Consider the following 26,880-nt stretch of genomic DNA (forward strand, 5'->3'; position numbering starts at 1 on the left):
AACAAAACCATTAGAACTCAAACGTGGAGGCCCTCGGTGAGTTAGACAGTTTCCTAGATTACACGAAGATTTGAGATGAGACAAAGCAGGGTCCCCAGTTCCAGATGGTTCCCCGGAGACAGGTTTCTCTCTCTGCCCCGCTGTGGACTTCAGACCCCCCACCTCGGCTGCAGCTGGAGTTCAAGTCAGGCCCGTGACGGGAGGACCCCAGGCATCGGCTGCAAGGGAGGGAGGATCCAGAGGCCGGGTGGCTGGTGCTGCTGCCATGGCCCCCCACGTCCGCCGTCACCCACTGGTTCCAGAGGCTGAGCAGCCAGTGGGGTCCACGGCCTGAGGAAAACAGTGGCCTCCTCCCCAGCCCAGAGGGGAGACAGGAAAAAGGGGTGTGGGGCCCCCAAAAAGGAAACTGAGGTGGCCCCTCCTGCCTTGAGGGAGGAAGCTCCCCGCCCCCCAACCCCAATGAGGGCCAGCCGCTCTGAGCGCAGAGATCTCTTCTCATGCATTTTGGTTTCCTTTTCCATTCACAAAGAAGTGGGCGGGGGATTTCCAGCAGCGGCCTGCTTATTGCCAGGGCTGTCAGCTGATGCCCAGTGCAGGCCACTGGGAGAGCCAGCCAGGTTGGTGCCCATCCCAGGGGACGTCTGGGGACCTGCCTCTGGGATCTGGCGACTTCCTATGCAGAAAGCCCCTTCTGCACCTCTCAGGGTGGGGATATGCCAGGCCCTCCCCAAGCCTGTTTTTGATTCAATCACCCAGCAAGGCTAATATCGACAGCCCATTTTCCAGAATGGGAAACTGAGGCTCAGAGAGGCCAAGTTCTCGGCCCAAGGCCACATAACGAGGACACGAGAGCCAAGCCCTGAACCCAAACCTCCTCATGTGCCCTTCTCCCCAGCCACCAAGGTCACAGTCCAGACTCTACAGTGATGGTCTTGTCCCAACACCCAGGCCCCCAAACAGACGAAAACGGAAGGCCAGCTCCTAAGAAGCTGGGACAGCAAACAGGTCCCGTGGGGGGAGGGACGGTGCTGGCGGGGGAGGGGTAATAAATGGGTGCCGTTCGCCACCCTCCCCTGTGGGACTCAGGGGCCCACTCTGGCCCGTGGGTTCACAGAACTGAGCTGAGGGGAAGCAGGCCGACCCCATCTGCCCACGGTCTCAGCGTGGTCGGCGTTGCTTCTAAGCGGCAAAGTACTTTTCACAAATGATCTTACACGGACCCCAATAAGGGGCACATGGGGTGCTGTGTGTGCAGTTGGGGCCCCCGGGAGCCCTGCCCACCACCACCCCTTCCTTCCTTCCCCACCCAGACCTGGAAGGTCCCAGAAGGCCCCGATCAAGCCCCTTGTTGCCCATTTCAGAGGGGCAGGGACCCAGCAGGGTCACAGAGCAGCCCAGGGCAGAGTGAGGACGGGAACCCCAGTCCCACCCTAGGAGCCTTCTGCCCCTGCCCCTCCCGAGAGAGGGTGGCACTGGGGAGCCACTGGCCCCTAACGCTCCTGTCTGTCTCCCCATTGGGACATCGGGGCTCTGTCTGGCCCACCAAGACCCACTGGGCTGCAGGTGGGGGGTGGGGGGTTTCTCCGCCTGTTTTGGGGCCTAAACACAAACGCTTGGCCTTGGCAGGCCCACACCGAACTCTGCTCCTGTGTGGCCTTGGGCAAGTGTCTCTACCTCTCTGTGCCTTGGTTTCCTCATCTGTGAGCTGGCTCCCTCAGTGTCCCCACCTCACATGGTTTGTGGTGACTCAATAGGATGTCAAATGTGGTGCCTGTCATGTTGAAAACAGCTAATAAAAACAACAACTAGCACCACCGCTGAGTTTGGCTGAGGACGGCGGCGGCGTGCGGGCAGGCTGCAGGCACCGGCCGTGGACAGCACCTCAGCCTGTCCTCTCGGCACCGGGGGAGGGGGGATCCTCCAGCTCTTTCCACTAGAGGAAGTGCGGCCGGGGAGGGGGCACAGTGCCCTTCCCCGGGGCACAGAGTGCAGAGGGCAGGACGCCAACCAGGGCTGTAGGGCTGTCCGGCGAGGACAGCTGCCCTCCACCGGCCGGCGCTTCCTGCCGGCCCTCCTCCTCCTCCTCCTCCTCCTCCTCCTCCTCCTCCTCGAGCTCCTGCCTCCGGGAGGAAACGGCCGGCCCCCGCTTCCTCTTTCCCACACTCGCCCGGGCGCCAGGCGCAGGCCCCTGGTCCCCGGGGCTCCTCCTGCCGCCCAGTCAGGCCCCATCGGTGCGGCAGGGGCGGCGATGGGGCCCCTCGGAGAGGGACGGCGGGCGAGCGTCACCGGGTAAGACGGTACCACCCGTGCCCAGAGAGCAGCCCGGCCATCCCCAGCCTTCCGACCATGCACACCACCTCGCCACGGTCACCGCCAGGGGAACGGCCTCCTCCCGGGCAGACCCAGGGGGCCCGGGGCCAGAGCTCCGGGCTGCCTCCCGGCTGGGCCGAGCGCCCCGGGAATGTCTGCTGCTGGGGGCACAGCAGGCTGCCCCTCACCCACCCAGACAGCACTACCGTGTCTGCGGCCTGCTCCACATGGCCACTACCCCACGGGCAGGCGTGGGGACCACCCCCCTTTGACAGATGAGGAAACTGAGGCCCAGCAAGGCCAAGTCACTTGCCCAAGGACACCCAGCTCAGAAGGAGCAGAGTGGGGACTGCTCTGAACCACACTGCCCAGCTGGCCCACGCCCTGGCCGCCCCTAGGACCAGCAGGCCCAGCCAGTCCCAAGCAGACCACTTCCTTCTGGGGGTACCGGAGACCTGTGGTGCAGGTGGGGGCTCAGGGCTGTGTGCTGGCGTGTCCCCTACCTCCTCCTTTACCTCTCTGCAGGCTGGGCGGCAGAGGCCAAGGGGCACTCTGGGCCAGTCCCCCATGGGCCTCAGTGTCCCCATCTGTAACACGGTGGCACTGGACAAGATGGCTGCAGGGAGCCTTTCCTGGTCTGAGGACTCAAAATAGATGCCCCCCACCCAGACAGGGCCGCTTGTTAAACACCACCACCATATATAATAATAGTAAGTCCTTCTGCAGACTCACTGGGCACAGGTGCAGCCCAACTGCCTAGGCTCCAATCCCATCTCGGCCACTCGAGAGCTATGTGACCTTGGGCAAGTCATCTACCCTCTCTTGGCCTCAGTTTCCCCGTCTGTGAAATGGGAGTAATCCCAGCAGCTCCTTGGGTGACTGTGGGGACTGAAGGAAGCCAGGCGAGTGACATCCCTGGTGTATAACAACTGCCAAAGAAATGCTGGCTCCAAAGTGATTTGTCGACAGTAGCTAGAACGCCGTTACCACCCCTCTGTACAGATAAGAGAGACTGAGGCTCAGCCCCCGGACCCCGCGGGGCTGGCAGGGCTTGGAGACCATCCCACCAACCCAGGCCTGGACATATGGGGAAACTGAGGCCAAAAGAGCAAAGGACTGGCCCAAAGGCCACGGCCAGCCCAGTTATGCTGCATTTGAAAATGGAGCCCCAGCTCCCGGGGAAGGCCTTGCCCCGAGGCCAGCCCACCCTGGCCTGGCAGCCGCTTCTGTGATCCCTCCCCTGCCTGGGACCCCCGCCGCCTCCCGGGCAAGCTGTCCCTCTGCAGAGCTCTGGCAGGACCAGGCCTGGATCCACTCCCGGGGATGCTGCCCAGCACTACCAGAGCCACTGATTTTATAAGAGAAACCAGAAACCTGGATTCTTTTGTGAAATCTCTCCACTTTATGTTTTTACATATTGGCAACCAATTCAACTTTCTTATTCTTCTTTTAACTGCTGAGTGGGATGGCACATCTAAGGCCTGGCTAGAGGGAGCCGATTCAACAGTATGGCTGGGGGCTTGGGAGGATGGACCCCTTGGAGTCAGGGGTTCGGATCTCCTTAGCTGCATGATCCTGAGTGAGTCCCTGTGCCTCTCCCAGCCTCGGTTTCCTCATCTGTCAAAGGGGCCAATGAACTTGACCTCATGGGAAGGACTCGATGTCAAGTGTTCAGGGCAGTGCATGGCCACACTAGGTGCCCATTCAAAGTGGCAGACATACTGCTTCCCCATCCTAGCCCAGCCCTGGGCCCAGAGATGCCTGACGGGGGGCGGTGCCACAGCACTAGTGGACGTGGCAGCAGAGGGTCTTCTAGGAGAATCATACCACACTCGCCCACAGCCAGCCCTGGAGGGGATCCCTAGCCCACTCCCACTGCTGGGTAGTCCTGGCAAGTGTCTCAGTCCCTCTGGGCCTAACTCCTCCAAGGGCTCCCACTGCTCTCAGTGTGAAACCTAAAGTCCTCACCGTGGCCCACAAGGCCCCACCAACTCCAGCCCATCACCTTTCCAACCTCATCCCTCCTTGCTCCCTCCACTCCAGGCCAGGCCACTTGGTTGTTCCTCAAAGTCTCCTGGTTCATGCTCACCCCAGGGCCTTTGCATTGGTCATTTCCTCAGCCAAGGACTCCTTCACCCAGATCTTTCAGGACCAGCACCTTCTCTCATCTCAGACATCACCTCCTGCCAAGGGGCCTTCGAATGGCAATCCCCAGCCTCCCCAGAGGGCTAGCACACAGTGGAAGGGAGGACTGCCCCACCTCCCGCCCACCCATGGGGATGCCACTGAAACCAGAGGAAGCCCTGACTTCTCTCCCCAACATTGGACCTTGGGAAATAGCCACAATGTCTCCTGCAACCCCACTGCAGCAGCCTATGCCCCCTTCCACACCCCCAGTCACAAGGAGCTCCCTCCTCCGCAGCCCTCACGGACCCTTGAGGTGCTGCTATCACCCCCACTTTACAGATGAGGAGACTGAGGCTCCGAAGGGACCAGCCCAGGGCCACACAGCTGGTCAGAGGCCGAGCTGGAATGCAACTGCAGGCGAGGCTTACCCATGAGCCCCCGGCCACCTGGCCACAGATTCTCGAGGGCAGTTGCTTGGCTGAAGCCCGCATGATGTCCCTGGGCAGCTGCCCTGTCTCAGTTCTTGTTCTCCCAGCCTCGTCCTGCTCTGGGCAGCAGGGGCCTTCTCCGGCTGGTGCTGGGGACCCTCGAAGTGACAGCTCAGGTGTGAATCCAGAGCTCAAGCCCTTCCCCACCAGCCACTGGCCGTCGAGCTTCCTGTCCTCTTGTCCACAGCTGTGGGAACCTGGGCACCATCGCTAACGTGAGCCATCCCACAGACGACGCCAGGGTCAGAGGTCGGGGACCAGGGCTGCCCACCTGGCAGGCACACTCAGGACTTACAGTCACAGTATCCTTGGCCCAGGGACTGGACGCTCCGAATCATTCCAGAAAACATTCAGGAACAGCCCCTAGACTATTCTCAACACACGGGGAGCTGTCAGATGGCGCTGGACCTGGTCTGTCAGGCCAGACGCTTTGTGGAGGGGCTGGGAGAGGCCCCATCAGGGCTGATCACGTTGTGGGCGACACCCTGGATCACACGGCAACCACCAAGCCAACAGCAGAGCCCCAGGCAGCCTGGGCGGAGGGCGAGCTCAGGGACCCAGGGCCAGTGAACACCACTCTGAGCCCTGAGGCTCTCCCAAAGACCAGGAGCCTGGACGGTGCCTCCCAGCTCGGCACCGAGGGCCCAACCAGCCCTGAAAACGAATCTGTGTTCTCAGCCCCATGTCGTTACCATGACAACCACAGTGGGAACAGGGAGGGCCAGGCGGTGTCCCTGTGCCAGGCGCTCAGCTGACGTGCTCTCCTAGGAAACACAGCAGCCCACAGGGTGGGACCCGTGAGTAGCCCCATTGTACAGAGGAGGAAACCGAGGCTTGGAGAGGTGACGTCACTTGCCCAAGGCCCCAGAGCTGGGAAAGAAGCTAATTCATTGTTTGAACTTGCCCATCCAACTCCTGACATCAGGTTTTCCAAGATGGTTTATTTTAAGCAGCACAAGTTGTTTTCTAAAGTGAAGTTTTACAGGGGCCTCCACACTATCACGCTAAGACCATGGGTTTGGGGCATTATTTGCCTTTCGTGGTGTCTGAGCCTCAAGACATTTTTGTTTTTTTGGTGAGGAAGATCAGCCCTGAGCTAACATCCATGCCAATCCTCCTCTTTTTGCTGAGGAAGACTGGCTCCGGGCTAACATCCATGCCCATCTTCCTCCACTTTATATGGGACGCCACCACAGCATGGCTTGACAAGCGGTGCCTCAGTGCGCGCCCGGGATCCGAACCCCGGGCCGCCACAGCGGAGCGCGTGCACTTAACCGCTACCCACGGGGCCGGCCCCTCAAGACATTTTTTAAATGATGAGAAAATAGTTTTTATCTGCACCTGTGTTTTTCCAACAGCTTCACGTGGTGTTCAAAATAAAATGCTAGCTCCTGTAACCCACCTTCCCTCTGTGCCCCCACCACACTGGCCTCTTCTGTAATTCTTTCTTCAGAACGTGTGAAACACTCTCCCATCCCAGGGCCATTGCCCATGCTGTTCCCTCTGCCTGGAACACCCATCCTCTTTACTCAGGATGAAGATCTCCACTCAAAAGTCACCTCCTCAAGACTCACTATGAAACTCTGGTGATTAAGAGAGGGGGGTGTTGGCGTAAGGACAGACACATAGGCCAGCGGAACAAAAGAGGGAGTCCAGAAGCACGCAGACGGACACTGGATTCAGGGTGAAAGCAGCACTGGAATCCAACAGGGAAAGGAGGGTCACATCAGCAAACAGTGCTGGAGCAAGCCGAGGCTCCTGACCCCTCCCTGATGCCAGACCCGACCTCGCGCCAGACCCCCCACCTCGCGCCAGACCCCCGACCTCGCGCCAGACCCCCGACCTCGCGCCAGACCCCCGACCTCGAGCCAGACCCCCGACCTCGTGCCAGACCCCCCACCTCGTGCCAGACCCCCACCTCAGGCCATACACAAAAACTAACTGGGGATGGATCTTGGTCCAAAATGTGAAGGCCCAAACAATAAAGCTTCTAGAAAGACATGAAAGATCTTCATGACCCTAGGTAGGCAAAGATTTCTTAAACAGGACACGAAAAGCACTAACCATAAAGGAAAGCAATTGATAAACTGGACTTCATTAAAATTAAGCACTTCTGTTCATGAAAAGATTCTATTAAAGGAGTAAAAAGACAACCCCACAGTACGGGAGGTGGCATTTACAACAGAGAAAGTATGTCCTGCATATATAAAAACTCTTACAAATCAATAAGAGAAAGATGACAGCTCAATAAAAATAGCAAGCACTTCACAAGAGTCAATTCCAATGGCCAAGAAACATGAAGAAGGTGCTTGACTTCATGAGTCATCAGGGAAATGCAAATTAAAGCCACAATGAGACACCAGTACACGTCCACGAGGAGGGCTGACAGGAAAAAAGACTCTCACTGCCGGTGGGGATACTGAACCTAGCAGCCACTCAGGGAAAAGTTTAGAAGTTTCTTATGAAGTTAAATCTGCATTTACTGTATGACCTGGTAAGCCCACTTCTAGGAATCCACCTGAGAGAAATGGAAGCATCTGTCCATGCAAAGACCTATATGCACATTTCGTAACAGCATTATTCATAAAAGTCCCAAAGTGAAAACAACCCCAATATCCATCAGCAGGTGAATGGATAAACCAATTGTGGTAGGTCCATACAGTGCAATACTACTCAGCGATACAAAGAAACTACTGATGCACACAAGAAAGTGGGCACAGCTTGAAGACATTAGGCTGAGGAAAGGAGCCACACATAAAAGGCAACACACTGTGTGTTTCCGTTTATGTGAAGTTCGAGAACAGAGAAATGTCATCGGCGGGGGTAGGAGTCGGTGTGTGAGGGGAGGAGTACTGACGTGGAGGAGGTGTGAGGGAGTCCCCTGGGGAGCTGGGTCACCTGGCTGTCCACACGGGGACACTCATGAAGCTTCAGATGCACTTCACACACTGCTGTGTGTGCCCATGACACCGCAATGAAGTTCAAAGAGAAAGTTACTTCACACCTCTGACAACACCCACCCCATCCATCACCAAATTAGGGCCCCTCGGTTATCCTCCCTGAGGCCCCACTGCTTCCCTTTAGAACACAAAATACAATTTATAATCCACGTTCATTTGTAGGTTTATCCCTTCACTAGCCCCCCCGGAGATGCCAGCTCCACCAGCATCTAGCCTGTGCCTGGTACACAGTAGGTGCTAAATACATATCTGTGGAATGAATGAATAACTGTCAGTCTCCTCCACCCAGCTTGTGAGCCCTTGAGGCTGGGGTCACGTCGGCTCTGCTCACTCTCTAGACCAAGGCCCAGCACACAGTAGGACCACAAAGAGAAAGGAATCGAATGACAGGACGCGGTCCCGTCAACTTGATACACCCAGTCAAAGATGGGGTTCATCAGGTGTGTGGAACACAGGGACCCTTCGGCCTTCACTGCACAGCTGGAATTAAGTTGGTGGCAAAGGAAAGAGACAGCTTTTTAAACGCGAGAGAAAATGAGACATCCACAAAACACAGGAGGCGCAAGGAGGTCCACGAGGGTTGTGAGCCCCAGAGAGAACCTCCTGTTTGTCACGGTCGGTCTGGGGCAAGGTTTTCAAGGACCTTGGACCAACCTACCACCAGCCCATGTGACACCCACGTGTGGTGTCCCTGGACATTCTACAAAGCCCTGACCCATCCTCCTCAAAACTGTCAAGGTCATACAAAACAAGGAGAGCCTGAGAGACTGTCACAGCTGAGAGGCGCCTGAGAAGGCATGACAGCCAACTCTAAAATGGTGCCCTGGAACAGAAAGGGGCATTAGAGGAAAACTAGCAAAATCCAAAGAAACCGTGGAGTTTAGCTAATAGTAATGTCCCAGTGTCGGTTCCTTAGTTAAGACAAACGTAAAGAGTAACCTAACATGCTAACATTAGGCAAAGCTGGGTGCAGTGTAGAAGGGAACTCTGTACTATCTTTGCAACTTTTCCGTAAATCGAAAATGATTCCAAAAGAAAAAGTTCGTTTTTCAAAAGGCCTGCTTTCCTCTGGGCACTCTGCGCGCACCTGCTGGAAGACTGGCCCGTCTCCGCCACGTGTGCGCTGGGCACCGCTCACGCAGTGCGCAGCCCGCGCGGCCGTGCTTACCTTGGGCGGGTCGAAGAGCTCCAGCACGCGGTCGGCGCCGTCGGGGCCCCGGGCGCGGCGCAGGGCCAGGCGCCCGCGCTGCCAGCGCGCGCCGCTGTCCATGGAGGCCTCGTCGGCCAGGCTGTAGCGCAGCGCCGCCTCCTTGAGGGCCTCGGGCGGCGGCTCCCGGGCCAGGCTCCAGGGCAGGAGCTTCCTGGCCAGGCCGGGCCGGGCGGGGGCCTCGCCCGCCTCCCCCGCGGCCCCGGCGGGCAGCTCCCCGGCAGAGCGGCGGCGGAAGAGGTGGCGCAGGCTGTGGCGCAGGTGCTGGAGGGCGCAGGGTGCGGGCGGCCGCGGCGGGGCCAGCTCCTCCGAGCTGTGGGCCTTGGGCAGCCCGGGGGCGGCGGGGCCCGGGCCCGGCTCGGCGGGGGCGCCTCGGCCTTGGCGGGCGCCGCGGCCGTCTCGGTAGTCGCGCGCCGGTGGCGCGGCCCGGCCCTCGCGCACCTCGCGGCAGAAGTAGCGCTGGAAGAGGTCGGTGAACTGCAGCGACACGAGCTCGGCGCGCAGCGGCGCGTGCTGCGGGTGCTCGCGGGCGAAGAGCCAGTACTGGCGGGCCAGCTCCCGGGCCGCGGCCACCGCGTGCAGCTCGCAGAACTCGCTCCAGCCGCGCGGGGACGCCGACGACGAGGACGCGGAGGAGGCCGAGGAGGGCTGCAGGGCGGGCCCGTTCATGGCGGAGACCGAGGGGGCGCGGCCAGGCTGAAAGACACGGCGGGAGGGGGGCAGAAAAGAGTGAGCAGATGACAGCTTCAAACCACCTCCAGGGGACACGTCATTCACCCCAGACACAACATCAAAAATCCAAAGTTACTCATAAAACCCAGTGCTGGTGAGGATGCAGGGAAATGGGCAGTCCCCTGCTATGTCACCCGTACTGTTAAGGGGTACGGCCTTTTGGGAGGGCAATTTCACAGGATCAGTTTCAGACCCAGTAATTCCACTTTTAAGGACTCAAGAGAAATACTTGCTCACGTGTGCAGAGAGGCATGTACAGGACAATCCCAACTAGCTGCAGTGTTTGCAACAGGGAAAAAGCAGATACGACCTCGATGCCATCAGAGGGAGACTGGTGAAATACACCATGGCACGTCTGCAGGCTGGAAAATTCTGCAGCGGTGGGAGAGGATGAGGAAGACCTCTGCCACCACCTCGGGAGATCTCCAAGGCTCCCCATGAAGCAAAAAAGCACACCACTGAACAATACACACTGTGCCATCCTATTTACAGAAACACAAAACTATTGATTGTCATGTGCACGTAAATGTATTAGAGTGGTGGGCCAGAGGGGTGTGGCCGGAGCAGACCCTTCCAGAAACAGTGGTGACCTGTGGGGAGGAACCAGAATTGGGTGCAGGGGGAAAGTAACCACGGAAGACTGTTACTACTTGTCTCTAGAAAACACGGTTAAGAACACAGCCTGGAGCCTGGGCTCAGATCCCAGCAGCACCACTTACTAGCTGTGTGACCGTGGGCGAGTTACTTGGTTTCTCTGCCTTCCCTTCCCCATCTGTAAATGGGGACCATGCCTGCACGACCTCACAGGAGTGTCATGAGGATTAACTGAGTTAATAAATGTAAAGGCCTTGGAACCAAGGAAAAGCCTAATAAGGGCTGGCTGTTGTATCGTTACTTAAATGTTATAATAACAGTGTATTATTGGCGTCGATAAAAATAAATACAAAACAACGAATTAGGAAAAATTAACAAGACTCACAAAGGGTGCAAAGGAATTTCCTGCTCTGATGGAGGAAAGTTGGGGCAGACAGACCCCCTACCTGCCCATCCCCACTGGAGCTCCCTCCCCGCCCCCCGCGGGTCCTTTCCTAGGCGCCACACAGTGGAGATGGCAGAAGCCCCCACCCTCTGCTGTCCACGGTGCTGAAGCCTGGCCTTCTCCGGTTACCATCAGTACCGGCCTGCCCTCCAGCTAAGCCTGGCTGGGCCTGAGCCCCTGCTGAGGACTACGTAATCATGGCTGCTCATTCATCCCCCCATCACTAAAACATTCCTGAGGGCCTACTGTGTGCCAGGCACTGTGCGAGGCCCTTGGGATACAGCAGTGAACCACACAGAAAGAAATCCCTGCTCTCCTGGGGCTTACACACACACACACACACACACACACACACACACGCTGTGTGGCCTGGCCCTCTCCGAGCCGAGTGTCCTCATGTCTCAAACGGGGACCGCATGGTCTCCGCCTCCTAGGATGGCTGTAAGGAGTCCTTGCGAGGGCGCTCAAGGTGGAGCTCTGCACCTGGAAACTGAGGTTCTTTCTGCCACGTCCCACTCCGAGGGCTCCTTCTCTCTGTGGGACCCTGTCACCCCAGGCAGACCTGCGGGGCAGCTGTAAGGACATGGAGGGCTGCCCCCGCCATCTCCAGGCCAGGGTGGTGACCCGGTAGCTGACTGCAGCAGGGCACCCTAGAGGGCGCAGAGTAGGTGCCACTGCACCAGCTGGGATGGTGCTCTGCACAGTCGACACATCTGCACATCACAGGTCCTCGGCACCTGCACACAGTAGGCACTTTGCACGTGCTAGGTAGGCAGTAAAAGCTGCTGGGCAGAAGGGAAGGGGGGGCCGGCCCCGTGGCTCAGCGGTTAAGTGCTCGCGCTCCGCTGCTGGCGGCCTGGGTTCGGATCCCGGGCGCCCACCAACGCACCGCTTCTCCGGCCATGCTGAGGCCGCGTCCCACATACAGTAACTAGAAGGATGTGCAGCTATGACATACAGCTATCCACTGGGGCTTTGGGGGGAAAAAATAAATAAATAAAATCTTTAAAAAAAAAAAAAAGAAGGGAAGGGAGAGGGGCCACGTGTGCCCTTGACCACCATACTCTGCCAAGAAAACACCCCTGTAGCCAAAAAGGGGGGGTCTTACCTGCACATGTGGGCCACCCGCACCCATGCCTTGACACCGGTGAGGCAGCACCATCCTCACGGGCTGGGGACCGGAGCTCTCAGACTCAGCCTCCCGCCCCACCCACCAGACCCCATGGATCTGCCCCGCTCGTGCTGGCTGCCCCGGGAGCCTGCAGCAGGGGTCCCCTCTGCCCCGCCTGCTCTCAGTCGGCTTCCAGTCCCACACACGAGAAGCCTTCTCTGAGCTCATCCTCTGAGTCGAGTCCTGAACTTATCCTTCAGCACGCCGTCACAGGCCATCCTTTAGTAGCCATGATTATTTCATTAGCAACTATCTCCCCAGCAGACTGTGAGCTCCATGAGGCCAGGGGCCACTCCCTGCTCTATCCCCAGTTCCTAGTATGCAGCAGGAGCTCAGCAAATGCCTGTTGAATGAATGAATATATGAATGCAAGAGGTCAGTTGGATTTGCAACCTCTGGCTCCCCTGGCAGATGGGTGGCAGCCAGCACCCACCAACAGCGACCTGTCATTGGGCCTCTGTCCGTGTCTGTCCCTGTGCCTGGAACACCTGTCCCTGCCCACTCCATATCTCAGAGTCTCAAAGTCTAACTGCAGGGCCAAACGCTAGCAGGAGCCTTCTCAGAACAGCCGTGCCCGCCCCAAGCTGCCTCACTGCCTGGGCGATGGCCGGGAGCCCTCCTCGCAGGCCCCCACTCCGGTTTCCCTGTAGGAAGAGCACTTGCTACACATCACACGTTTTTCTAACTGCTTTTGCAAAGTTAACGCTCCCAGGCTTCACAGCAGCCCTGGGAGGCGGGGCCAGTAATTGCTCCCACTTTACAGATGGAGAAACTGAAGCTCAGCGAGGTCCCACGGCTAGCGATGAAGGAAACCCCCACGCAGAAGGCACCCCCAAAATGCCTGATCGGTGCCCACATGCACGCCACGAGGAAGGCTCACTTCCCAGTGACTGTTTGTTGAATGAATGAGTGGGAGCCAGAGGAGGGATATAAAGGTCTCAGTCAGCTCCTGCCGGAGTCAGGAGGCATCGGCTCCTCTGTCCAGCCCCAAACCCACCAGGTGGTCAGGAAAATAGCCACAGGGTAAACATTTTAAAACACGCTGATTCCGGGCCGGCCCTGTGGCTTGGTGGTTAAGTGCGCGCGCTGCAATGCTGGTGGCCCGGGTTCGGATCCCAGGTGCGCATTGAGGCACCACTTCTCCGTCCATCCTGAGGCCGAGTCCCACATACAGCAACTAGAAGGATGTGCAGCTGTGACATACAACTATCTACTGGGGCTTTGGGGGGAAAAAATAAAAATAAATAAAATCTTTAAAAAAATTAAAAAAAAATAAATAAATAAAACACGCTGATTCGATATTTGCATGCATTGTGAAATGACCACCACTGTAAGTCTAGTTATGTTGTACACCTGAAACTAACAGAAGGTTATGTCAAATATATCTCAATTAAAAAGATAAATAAAAATTAAAAAACAAAAATAACGAATAAGTGACACTTTTTCAGGCTTTCTATGTGCCCTGCTCTGTGCTAAACAGTTTGCATAGTATGTTCACTCGTCTAATCCCCTCTGGAGGGGGATTCCTAGCGTCGTGCCCATTTTACAGAAGGGAAAACTGAGGCACGGGAGGAGTGGCTCGCCCAGGGCCCCACGGCCAGTGAGGGGCAGAGCTGGGAAGAGAACCTGGCCTGCTCCGTTGGCAAGTAGACCTGAGCAACACTGCTCACTCCCCAGGGTGGGCCTGGTCAGAGCAGGCACTCCAGAAACATCACCGGTATGAATTAGTGACCTCCTGGGGTTGACAGTCGCGCTCTTGGAGTCACGCTCCTGACGGCGTGGACTGACAGGAAAGGCAGCGAGGCTCTGAGAAGCCCCACCACCACCCAGATGACCTGTCCACCATGGAGCTACCACCCACACCTGGGTCCACATCCTGCCTCTGCCACTTCCTCGCTGTGTGATGCAGAGGAGGGTGCTTCCCTCTCTGAGCCTCAGTGTCCCCATCTGTAAAATGGGCATTTGTCTCGGCGCGTTCACTGGGAGCATCTAAGAACTGGCGTGGGGCTCGGGAAGCGGGTGGCTGTTGCTATTCTATTGCCATCACTGTTAGCAAAGAGGCCCTCCAGCTCCGGGGAACGGCAGGCCTGCCTGCCACAGGAAGCCACGGGGGATCCTGGCCTCGTGGGCCGGGCCGGGCCGGGCCGGGCTGAGGGTGTCACGGGAGCCTGAACAAAAGGCCTTCTCAGCGGCGAGGCGGCTGCTGAGGGCTCCGGCAGGAAATCGCCAGGGAGCCCTCAGCTGTGGCCGGAGCGGGAGGAGGCCAAGCCACCCCCCCCCGCCAGGCGAGCGCCAGGCGCGGGGAGGTGATCCCCTCCTCGGGCCCAGCCAGGTGGCAGATGCTCACTGAGCACATACTGCATGTCAGGCCCGGAGGAAGAGCAACGGATCAGATCCGCCAACCCCGGGGGCAGGGCTGACGTGCTCCTGGCACGAAGCCATTATCGCCGTCTGGGGTTCCCCTCAGGCTTAGGCTGGGGGTGGGGAGGGGGTCTTTGGGGCACTTCTGTCCCCGCACTGGAGCATGTGGGAGCCTAGGCAGCCAGAGGGACTGCAAATGCAGGGGTCTGTCCCCCCTGCTCAGCCTGGGCTTCTGGGGCAGGGGTCCCAGTGGAGGGGCTCCAGGATTTCCCAAACCCCACATCGGGTGAGGGCAAGGGCGAGATGAGGTGGAGCAGGGGGACCACGTCCTGCTGCGCCCCGGCACCCCACCCCCAGTCCTCGCAGCACACCCGTGGGGGCAGCTCGCTCCACGCCCGTCCTAGGGCCCGGCCGGGGCCGGGGGCTGGGGTCTGCCTCTCAGGACCCTGAATTCAGAACAGCCATGTCCATCAGAGTGTGACCTGGGAGGGCCGCGAAGCCTTAGTCCATGCCTGGTGTCCCCATTCAAGCATGTCCATCCTAAGGGAGGCTCAAGCCTCTGTCAAGTCAGGGAGAAATCAGGCTTGAACAGCTGGGAATCCTGGCTCTGAGCTGGGGGCCACTCCAACCCATGACCCCAGAGATCGGGGCTCCCAGCGCCTCCTCTATCCAATCACCCTGGGTAACGATGTAATCTGGGGCAGCTAACATTTCCCTTTTCATTATCAGGCCCAGGTGCAGAGACGCCCTTACCCACCTGGGAGAATTCCACTTGTCAAAGCTTGGGGAGGATATTTTAAATTGTGGTAAATGAAGTTAAAATGAGCCAGTCCAGAACCTCCACCCTCCTCCAGGTCCACAGCTCCCCTGCCCCCAGCTCACAGATGTTTGGGCAGCAAGTCTCACACCTTCAGAGGGAAACACCTCCTCCAGGGAGGCCTCCAGGTGGACTCTGGGCCACAGGGAGCATTTCTATCTTTCCCACCCACAGCATCAACTTCTCCAGGAGCCCAGACCCCATGTCCAAGGAGGCCCAAAGAGTTGGGGGATGCCAACATGCACTGCCTGGCAGGCGGCTCACTGCCCTTTCGCACCATTCAAGCTGGCCAACTGTGGAGAAGCCCGTGGGAAGCAGGGAGCAAAGGCCCTGGGGCCGTGGGGAGGCCGAGAGGTGGGCTCTGCCCTAGACCCCTGGCAGCCAGCAGGGCCCTAATGCTCCCTTTCTGGGGTCACCTAGTGCCCGGGGACATTTATCAGGCCGGCACAGTCTGCCAGAACAGGAAATGTCCTCCGGCTTCCTCTGCCCCCACCCCCAGCCTGACACCCCAGCCACCGGCCCAGCCAGGAGGTGGGGAAAGCCAGGGACCCAGGAATGGGCGGGACTCTCCAAACCCCGCCCCTCCCTGTCCCAGCGTGGGATCTCTTCTCTTAACCGCCCTGGGTTGAGGGGAGACGGGTGAGACCCTGACGAGGGGGCAGCCTCTCAGTGAGCCCCCCATCTGACGGTACTGCTTCGGGGTATCAGGAGGGGTGCGCTCAAGCCTTCCCGCTCTCGTGCACCTCTCCTCACACTCGTCACCCTTTCTGGGCCCCTCCTGTGAGCTGACACCAGAATGCCAGCTCTTAAAGGACAGACTCCATGCCAAAGGCCCTCTCTTGTGTCCCGTCCCCCACCCCCCGCCGCCCCACAAGGCCAGCCCCCCGATCAGGCGAGGCGCCCTGTGAGTCAGCTCCCGGTGAGCAGGGCACAGACTTCCTCCCTCCCAGGCCTCCCCGGGGACACACGGGGCAGCGGCAGGCTCCCCCCCAGCCGGCAGGGGTGGGGGCCCACATCCGGGCAGGCCCCCAGGGGCTCCAGGCCTGGCTCACGAGGAAGCCTGCAGCCCGGCCCCCCTGGCCGACCCCTGTTAGGGTGGCGTGGGAGGAAAAATCTTCCAGCCATCTGCTCAGCTGCCGGGTTTCCGGCCGAGGCGGGGCCGGGGGACGCCAGGAGGACCTGGTCTCCTGGGGAAGTGCCCCTTGCCCCTGCCGGGAGGAAGGACACCGGACTGAGCAGCCCAGGGGAGGCCAGCGGAACCCTGGAGTCCTGACCAAGGAATGCAAGCCGCCCAGGCCCCGGGGCCCACGTGAGTGGGTATCCAGCTGTGGCCTCTGGACCTACCCAGTCCCCAAGGGACCTCAGGCCCCGGAAGCCAGGGAGCTGGGGCGCAGGGCTCCTGGGTCCAATTAGGCCTGACTCAGCAAGTGACCCCAGCTGAGTCACTTCCCCTGGGCAGTCTGCCCGCCTCAGTTTCCTCGGGGAGGGCGGGTAGCTGGGAACAGGGTCTGGCTGGGAACGAGCAACTCAGATTGCACCTCTGGACACTCCGAGGCAGGCTTCTCTCGTCTGCCAGATGGAAGCAGCTTCCTGCCCCGCCCAGCCAAAGATGCTGAACACCCGGGCGCCCCTAGGGACCGTTTTCCCAGGAAACCTGGCAATTAAGTGCCAGGCCCCCCTTGGGCATTAATAGCAGTAGCTCACACTTATTGAGCGCTGACTGCATGCCAGGCACCTTGCATACCTCTTCTCAAAACAACCCTATCATGTAATCATTAGTACTCCCATGTCAAATGAGAACCAAAGCTCAGAGAGGTTAAGGGACAAGCCCAGGGTCACACAGCCATAGCAATTGCAGCCACCACACTTCGAGGCCCTACTCTGTGCCAGGTCCATGTAGTTCACATATGAGCTCACATACAGACATATATCCTGGAAAAGTGGGGACTCTTGGCCCCACCAGACAGGTGAGGCCCAGAGAGGTCAGGTAACTTGCCCAAGGCCTCAGAGCTAGAAGATGGCAGAGCCCAGATTTGGCTCCAAAGCCCATTCTGCTACCAGGGAGAAGCAGGAACTTAACAGGAAAGGCCTCTTACTTTAATAACAACAACGACAACAATAATAATAACTATTATTAATTGAGTGCCGGGCCCAGCTTTATGTGCCCTGTCTCCCTGACTCGGAGTGGGCACCACTGGGACTGGCAGCTGTGAGGTCCCGCCAAGCTCCGCCAGCCTTGGCCCCCCTGCCCTCAGGGAGGCTCCATGCAGGAGGCGGAGGGTATCCTGGGTGCCACAGCTGGACCAGCCATCCAGACACCCACAGGCTGAACCACTGCAGGGGCTACTCTCTTACCTGGGGTGGTTCTACAGGATCTGATGGGTATTAGAAAGTTCTGCTTATAGGAGAAAGATCAAGCCCAGGGTGCAGAAGAATGGGGGGGGGGTGGAAAATCGGAAGGAAAACAAGCAGAGCTAACATCCACCTCAAACAAGACAACAACAATCTCTTCATCACTCCTCCTCCTGATCAAGCGGTTCTAAACACTTTGTGAATTCATTCATTTATGGTTCCAATGACCTTAAGACATAGGTACTATTATCAGACCCATTTGACGGATCAGGAAACTGAGGCTGGGGTGGTTATGCAAGGCCGCACAGCCAGGAAGCACCATTGCCTCATCCTGCCTGGGTCTTCAGAATTCTTCTCCCAAAGACTCAGGAAACCCCAGAGCTGCAGGGAAACTGATGAACGAACATTCCACAGCAGTAACAGTAACACTAACGATGATGATGATAAAAATCACCACCACCACCACTACCACCTGTAACTGAACCCTCTCTCTGCCAGGCAGCAGGTGCTCTACACACACTGACTTATTAAACCCCTGCCACGACCCTGTATTACCCCATTTCACAGAGGGGGAAACTGAGGTTCATGAGTGTCACTTGCACAGCACCTCAGCTGGAAAATGGAACCTGAGCCCCCAGGACCCTGCTCTGCTGAGCCCCTGAAGGTCCTCAGACCCCAGCAGCAGATAGTTCAGTCCAGCCCCTTCCCAGCCGGCTGCCTCTGGCCCATGGGGATTCGCACAAGTTCTAGGAATGTTCACCCTTTGGCTCAGAAGGATTTTCCCTCCCAGAGGGGGGGTTGTGGGAAAGGCTCAGAAAAAGTGTATTAAAAACCCTTCCAACTTCCCCAATGGGCCCTGGCCTCTCATCTGCTGACCCCAGCCCGCCCTGGCGGCCCCTGCCTGCTCTCCCCCCTTTAGGGCTGGGTCTCCGGCCCCTGCAGGCCCCGAGGAGCCTCCAGAGCTGTTTCCGCTCTGGCAGCCAGGTCAGTGATGGGAAATCCAGACACAACGCGCGCCCACAACCCTGGAGACCCATGCGCCCACCGCCCTGGCAGGGGCCCCGAGGCTGGACTGTAAACGGGGAGGCAGGATGGGCTGGCTGCCCTAGCTGAGCCTGGCAGCTGGCGGGTGTCAGGGGATGGTCATCTCCCAGGCAAGGGGGGTGCGGGTCAGATCCCAGCCCCTCCTGCCCCCAAAGCTGGACCTCGGCCCTGCAGACATCGCCTTGCCAGGCCCTCTGCTCCGAAGCCCCCGCCCGCAGCCCGATTTCACTTCCTCCCACTCAGTCGGGCCTGGCCATGCCCCTCCCCGGAGGCCCCCAGCTGCAGGCAGCGCCCTCCTCACCTACATCATCGTGGCCCGGGAATGGGGAAGAGAAACAGGAGAATGAGGAAACTAAAGAAAAAAAAGAAGCGGGACAGGCAGGCAGGCCCCCGCCCCAGTTCCTCAAAGGCAGTCCCCATCGCCCCAAAAGCCCCCATGGCCAGAGGGAGTGCAGGGCGGGGATTTCTGCACCAGGCATTAAAGGCCTCTGAAATAGCCCGCCAGCCAGCCCTGCTGCCCTATAAGACCAGCGCTCCCCACCCCATCCTGTGTTTTTGGTGGGAGGATTTCCCTGGAGTCCCAGGTCGGGGGTGTGAGGGTACCAGGCCAAAGACACCTGTGCTCTGGGATCCCTAACCCTTGCGAACCCCCAAATTCATTGGCATGGGGACACCTGGCCAGGCCCAACTCCGTGATGCAGAAAGCGGGGAGGGGGGCTTCTGGAATCGGGGGCTCCCCGCTGAGCCACATGGCCTGGGAGAGTGGGGAGGGCTCTTCCATCCTGGCAGCCTCAGTTTGACTACTTTCACTTTCAGGGGACCCGGCGGTGACCCCCGACCCTCCTCACCAGACACAGGTTGAGGGGGACTGCTGTCCCCGACCGGCGGGGCCGCGATAGGGGGTGGCCCGGGGGTAGGAGCCATACCCTCTCTGGGCGCCTCCGCCACCGCCTCGGCTCCCCCGCTACATCCCAGCACGTGTGCGGGTGGGGTGTCGGCCCGGAGGGTGTCGCGGGAGCTGGGGCGGGGTCCCCCGGGTGCCCCACCTGGGCCAGCGGCAGGACCCCGCTTCGGGCTGGGCGCGGGCGCGCAGACACCGGGCAGGACCGAGCCCGGGGCCTCCTCCCCGTCGAGCCGCCCGGCCCCGAGGGGGCGGTGCGGGGCGCCTTACCTGACAGACAGGGGGTCCGGGCCCGGCCGGCCCATGGCGCCGCGCGCCTCCGGCCCCCGAGACCCCGGGGGGCGGGCGGGCCCGCCCGGAGCGTCCTCTCCGCGCGCCGGCTGCTGGCTTGCGGCTCTATCGAGCGGCGCTCAGGCAGGAAACCCGGGCTCGGAAAATGGCCAGCGCCTCATCATTTCCGCCGCCAGCGCTTGACAGTTGCGGGAGGATGCGCCCCCGGGCCGCCGCCGGGGAAACTCGGCTGCCGCCGCCGTGGCCACCGCGGGCCGCGACAGTCCGGGCGGGCGGCCGGGCGGAGGCGGTGGCCCGAGCCCATGCCGCCCCGCGCCGTTATGTAAAGAGGAACCGGCCGCGCTCGCGGCGCCGGGCGGGGAGGGCGCCGGCGGGGCGGGGCCGGGGCGGGGCCACGCGAGGCCACGCCCGCGCCGCCCCGCGAGCCCGGCTGGGCAGCCCTGGGGGCGGGGCCGGACCTGGCCCCGCCCACCAGCCCTGCTCCTCCGGGGCTGACCAGGACCTGGGGGCTCCGAGCGGGCCCGGCGAGAGGCGGGGCCTGGTCAAGCCACGCCCACTGCTCGCCCCCCGATTTTGCGTCGCGCAGCCTAAAGAAGGGAATGCACGGCCGGAGGGGCGGGGCAACTGTGGCCCCGCCCACCGGCGCCCGCAGACCCCCGGGTGTCTCCGGCTGCGGGGCGGGGCCGGGGGCGGGCCCGGGCCGAGCCGCCTGGCCTCGAGGGGGCGCGCCCGCCGGCTCCCTGCTGCAGGGCCTTATCTGCGCGCGCCGGACCTGTCCGTGCAATAGCGACCGCAGCTTTCATCACCCGGGGAAGGATCCCGACCCCGCCCGGCCCCGGCTATCCGCGACTCTGCCGAGCCGACCCGCCACGGCCCCAGCCCCCCATTCGGGTTCCGTCCCCACCCTCAGCTCTGCTCCTGTCGCAGCCTATGCGCGTATAGACCGACCTCCATCGAGCCACCCGGCCCCCCACTCCAGGAGCGCATCTTTCTCCAGGAAGCCCTCCCAGACCGCTGGCTCCCACGCCCTCTGGGCCTCCCTCTCTGCTCTCTCGCGGGCTACTTTCATTTTCTGTACGGCCCTTACGTGGCATGAGGTTGACGGTGGGGTCCCCCCTAGTCTGAAGTGGAGCATACACTCAGCCAGCCCTTCCCCCGACACGTGGGTGGGAGGGGAGAGAGGAATGTGTATTCTTCTCTCCCCTCCCACAACAGGAAACAAGTCGCCCACGCCCCTGGCTTGCAGGGGCCACACACATCACCCCTTCCCAGACAGTTCACCCCTCCATTCCACCACCTCCCCCTCTTACTAGTCGTGGGCAAATGACTTGACTTCTCCATACGTCGATTTCCTCACCGATGAAATGGAAATAACAAGAGTACCCACTCCGCTGGGTGGCGTGAGGATGAAATGAGTTCATGCATGGAATCATGGGGCTTTGCCCAGGAGAAAACACTCTGAGTGTTTGTTAAACCATGAGGCCTGAGTCCGCCCTTGAAGCTACAGGAAGGGGTTCCCCAGAAGGTGGGGATTTCCAGACCCCACCCAGATGGGGGAAGGGGGCTGATCTGCTGTAGGATCCTTGGGGTCCAATAACCTTGAAGGAACTGGCCACAAACATGTGCTTTCCACAGATATGTATTAAGTACCTACTGTGTGCCAGGCACTGTTCTAGATGCTGGAGACCCAGCAGTGAACCAGACAGACAAATCTCCCTGCCCTCCTGGAGCTGACATTCTGGTGAGGGGACACAGAGCACAGATAAATAAATAAATGGGATAATGTGTTATAAAGAGGACAAAAGAGTTACGGGGTGGAGAGCGGGAAGGGGCTGTCAGGCTGGAGTCTTGGGGAGGACCTCTCTGAGGAGCTAACATTTGTGCTGAGACTGCCCCTCCCCCCAGCCCCCAGCAAGAAGAATCCAGGCATGATAAGGTCTGAGGCAAGGGCCTTCCAGGCCAAAGGAACAGCAAGTGCAAAGGTCCCGAGGTGGGATAGCTTGGTGTGTTCAAGGAAAGTCAGGAAGGCAGTCAGGAAGGCAGTGGTGCTACCTAGACTGATAGATGGGAAGGGACGATGTTGGAAAGGCGGATCTGTCACATGGAGACTTGAATGGTCCTGGTGGCAAGTTGGGGAATTCTCTTGAGGGCAATAGGGGGCCATAGAGGGTTTTGAGCAGAAGGACCTGTTGAGCTTTGGATTTGAGCTGCAAAGCCTGCAGGTGGCAATTTTTAGGAGGTGCCCCAGTGATGTTCACACAGCATCTGAGGATGCAGGACAAGGGGGAAGGTATCAGGGAAGTCTAAACTGATCACCTTTTATTATTATCTCTTTATTCCTCTTGGGGAGACTGAGGCCCAAAGAGAGCAGTTACTTGCCTGCAGTCACACAGCTGCCAGGCAGCACGCACAGAGCAGCCAGGTACACAACAGTTGTCAAATGGTTGCCGAAATCAGCCAGCCACAAGCACTTTCCCTCTCACTGCCCAGACAGCAGTGCCGCTGACTTAAATGGAGACTTGTGGTTCTTCCCCTTTTTAATCACAGTGCAAGGCTTCTCTCGCGCCAGATTTCTCTGAGGCCCAAAGCGGTTTCCTTTCTCGCTTAATTTCTTGTCGCCGGGCGTCCCCCCCAGCGTCCAGTTTCTCGTTTCAACGCTCCCCCAGATCGAGACTTCACACCTTTGGTTTTTGTTTTTCCTCAGAAAGGCAAAGGTTTACAACAAATACCCCTGCCATCGCCTTGCCCTAGATTTGAGAGCATCCCGGCTCAGAGCAGCGATGGCATCTTCTCCGCGGGGACGCTGCCCGGCTCCTCCCACTTCACAGGTCGCTGGGGCCCAGAGAAAGAGCTTCACGCGAATTCCCCTGAAAGGAGAGGGCGGGCTGAGCCGGGCAGGTCCCACCGCCCTTCCTTCCCCGACGGCGAGAAAGGCTGACCAGGAGAGCACCTGCTGCCGCCAGGTTCCGGCTAGACTCTCAGGATTAATAACAACAAAACAATAGTCCATGACAATACTGACAGATACTGATTAACACCGTTAATAGTAACATTACCAGTTACAACAATAACAAAACAAACGTTAACCAGTACAGGATGCTAATAAAAGGATTGATCACAATAAATATAATAATGTAACAATAGTTAACAAATCTAATTAATAATAATAATTATATAATAATAATAGTTACTATTAGCTATTACAGGATTAATAGCAAATATAAGATAATAGGATATTAGTAGTAATAATAAATGTAATAACAGCTAACAAGTCTAGGGTTAATAGTGATAATAGGAGCTAATGGTTAAGAGATTAGTAATAAATATAAAATAACAATAGGTTAGTAATAAGATTAATAATAAATGTAATATAATAATACAATAATAGTTAACAGTTCTAGGACTAACAATAATCACACTTAATAGTTGCAGGACTAATAATAATAAATATAAAAATAACAATAGGCTAGAATAGGATTAACAGTAATAGATATGATAACACTATAATTATAATAGCTAATAATCTAGGATTAATAATAATATGATTGATCATTTTTCAGCCTTGCTTCATGTCAAGCTTTGCTCTATACCAGCTCTGACAAATGGAACTTTCTGTCACGATGGAAATGTTATATCTGCCCTGTCCAATATGGTCACCACTAGCCACATAAGGGTACTGAGCACTTGAAATGTGGCCAGTGTCACCGAGGAAGTGAATCTGTAACTTTATTTAATGGTAAGGAATTAAAGTGTAAACAGCACATGTTGCCAGCGGCTCCTGCACTGCACAGTGCAGCTCTGCTCGTCTTACATGTGTTAGTTCATTTAATGCTCACGGCAGCCCTGGGGTAAGTGCTGCTATTGTTATTATTGTCCCCATTATGTGAGGAGGAAACAGGCACTGAAAAGTTGAGTCATTAGCCCTGAGCAGAGTCTCTCAAGGACGGTCTTCAAAGACAGGACGCCATTGTCTGTGGGGCCCATAATCAAGAAGGAAGGCTCTGGGGTCACCAGGCAGGTTTAGAAGTCTGTGTTCTGCATCTTCTTAGCTGTTGATCACTTAGGCTCCCTAGGCCTCAGTTTCCTCATCTGTAAAATGGGGACCATCATCAGGCTGACCTCACTGGGTTGTGGGGGAGAATTTGATGAGAAAACTTACGTTAAGGGCTTGGGAGGTTGGGCTGCACCCCTGCATAGCATGTGCTCAATAAAGAATGTTGATGATAGGGGCCTGCTGGTGGTGTAGTGGTTAAGCTCTGGCCCTCCGCTTGGGTGGCCTGGGGTTCGCAGGTTCGGATCCCGGGCACACACGGATGCACCGCTTATCAAGCCATGCTGTGGTGGCGTCCCACATAAAGTAGAGGAAGATGGGCAGGGATGTTAGCCCAGGGGCCAGTCTTCCTCCTTAAAAAAAAAAGTGTTAATTATAGTCCATACAGGCATGCGCTGCATAACGACGCTTTGGTCAATGACGGGCCGTGTGTACAACAGTGGTCCCATGAGATTAGGGCCAAAGAGCCTGGGTGTGTAGCGCACTGTACCGTCTAGGTTTGTGTAAGCACACCCTATGATGGTCACACAACAACTATGAAATCACCTAACAATGCATTTCTCAGAATGTATGCCCGTTGTTAAGCGACGCATGACTATAATTGGAGGTGAGTTGTATGTCCCTCGAGGGGTGGTTGTAAAGAATGGTGGTCACAGAGACCTGCCCTGTGGGATAGACCCTCACACCCATTTTACAGATGAGGACACTGAGGCTTGAGATCCAAGATTCCTGCCCAAGGTCACCAGCCAGTGTGTGGCGGCCTTGGTGTCCACATCTGTGAAATGTGCTTCTGCAGACTCGTCCTCTCCCTCCTGGGAACAAGGGCTGGGCCACAGGTGAGGAGGCCTGAGCCCCAGTTTTCCCCCTGGCTGGGCAATGGCTGGGGCGATAGACTGAATGTGTACATCTCCCCAATCCACGTGGAAATCCCAGCCCCTAAGGTGCTGGTGTGAGGAGGTGGGGCCTCTGGGAGGTGACTAGGTCAGGAGGCAGAGTCCTCATGCCTGGGATGAGTGTCCTTGTGAAAGAGACCGCAGAGGGACCCCTCTGCCCTGGGTCGTGTGAGGTTACAGCTAGAAGGCACCATCTAGGAACCAGAAGGCGGCTCTCACCAGACCCGGAATCTGCCAGCATCTTGATCTTGGCCTTCCCAGCCTTCAGAACTGTGAGATTACTGTGTTGTTTATAAACCACGGAGGTGGTATTTCTACAGCGTTTTGTTACAGCAACCCGAGCGGACTAAGACAGAAAACCCGTACCGAGAAGTGGGGTGCTGCTGTAACAAGCACCTTTAACTGCGGAAGTCGCTTTGGAACTGGGTGATGGGTAGAGGCTGGAGGAGTTTGGGGTGATTGCTAGAAAAAGCCTGCACTGCCGGGAACGGACCATTGATGGCCGTTCCGGTGAGGGCCAGAAGGAAGAGGAGACGGCAGAGGAAGGCTGTCCAAGACGGTGGAAGAGACCTGAGGCCTGTCGGAGACCATCAGGGCTTCCCTCCCGGCCCAGAGCGCCAGGGTCCGGGTGGCAGGGGGATTTCAAAGGAGGGGCCGCCGCAGCTGGGCTCCACTCCCGGGAGGTCACAGCCAGCTGCCCAAGAGCGTCTCCAGCAGGCCCCCCGCGGCATGCGCTGCACCCTAAAGCTGTGTGGGCGTGGCCGCCTCCACCCAGATTCCGGAGGAGCTCCCGGCTCACAACCCAGGCAGGGGGCTACCTCCAGGGCAGGGCCGCCGCGGAGAGTCCCCACCAGGGCAGTGACCGGCAGAGCCCTGGGGGCGGGGCCACCAGCGTGACTCTAGGCTGGTAGACCCACCCGCGTGCAATTCCAGCCCTTCCAGGCATTCCAGCCCCGGGGCGCTGCAGCCGGGCCGTGCCCAGCAAGCCGGCGGAGCACCCCTGCCCAGCAAGCCTCAAGGTCAAGACCTCCCACCTCAGTATGTCCAGAAGGCAGAGCCCCCCGCCCAAGGGGCTCTGGAAGGCAGGACCACAGCCCCAGCATGCCTCGAGGGCAGAGCATCTAGCCAAAGAGGATTATTCTAGAGCCTCAAGGTTTTGGACTTTCTCAGGACCTGTCACTCCTTTCTTCTTTTCCATTTCTCCCTTTTGGAATGGAAATGCCTGTCCTCTGCCTGTCCTGCCGTTGTATTTTGGAAGCACACAACATATGTGATTTCACAGCTGAAGAGGAATCTGCCGGAGAATGAATCAGAATGAATCTTACTGGAAGTCTCACTCACAGCTGATTTAATTTTATTTATTTATTTATTTTCCCCCCAAAGCCCCAGTAGATAGTTGTATGTCGTAGTTGCACATCCTTCTAGTTGCTGTATGTGGGATGAGGCCTCAGCATGGCTGGAGAAGCGGTGCGACGGTACACGCCCGGGATGCGAACCCGGGCCGCCAGCAGTGGAGCGGGTGCACTTAACTGCTAAGCCACGGGGCCGGCCCTAAACTTTTTTTTTTTTTTTTGTGAGGAGATCAGCCCTGTGCTAACATCTGCCAATCTCTCCTCTTTTTTTTTTTCCGGGGAAGAGTGGCCCTGGGCTAACATCCACGCCCATCTTCCTCCACTTTATATGGAACACCGCCACAGCATGGCTTGCCAAGCAGTGTGTCGGTGTGCGCCCGGGATCCGAACCTGTGAACCCCCGCCCGCCGCAGCGGAGCGTGTGCACTTAATCGCTTGCGCCACTGGGCCGGCCCCACTCACAGCTGATTTAGATGAGACTTCAGACATTAGACTTTTCAGTTGGTGCCGGAAAGAATTAAGACTCTTGGGGCTATTGGGATGGAATGAATGCATTTTGCATGCATGCAGGACATGAACTTTGGAGGGCCAAGGGTGGAATGCAATGGACTGAATGTTTATGTCCCCTCACAATGGACTAAGACAACAGGTGCTGGAGTTTTCCAGGCCTGGCTTTTCATCCCAGTACTGCTGTGTGACCTCCAGCAGGAGACTCCCGTATCCTGAACCTCAGCGGCCACAGTCTGTAAAATGGGCACAACAGTAGTTGGGGGAGGGAAGTGAG

The 26,880-nt window shown here is 58.1% G+C and overlaps 1 protein-coding gene across 2 annotated transcripts in view; it reads right to left on the bottom strand.

Moving 5' to 3' along the window:
• SH2B3 (SH2B adaptor protein 3) overlaps nt 1-20,096 on the bottom strand; it is a 36,440-nt gene extending 16,344 nt beyond the window's left edge. Inside the window, exons 1-2 of one of the 2 annotated variants that reach the window (XM_087424222.1) lie at nt 19,780-20,096; nt 9,054-9,788 (exon numbers count right to left, since the gene is read on the bottom strand). In XM_087424222.1, the coding sequence (XP_087280348.1) occupies nt 9,054-9,761 (708 nt within the window). In that variant the 5' untranslated portion in view covers nt 9,762-9,788; nt 19,780-20,096. The remainder of the gene's footprint in view (nt 1-9,053; nt 9,789-19,779) is intronic. The other variant, XM_087424223.1, reaches the window with a different exon arrangement.
• Between the last annotated feature and the right edge of the window lie 6,784 nt (nt 20,097-26,880).

This window comes from Ceratotherium simum, chromosome 35 (genome assembly GCF_057802395.1).
Source record: "Ceratotherium simum simum isolate JZ-2026a chromosome 35, ASM5780239v1, whole genome shotgun sequence".
Classification (NCBI taxonomy): Eukaryota; Metazoa; Chordata; class Mammalia; order Perissodactyla; family Rhinocerotidae; genus Ceratotherium; species Ceratotherium simum.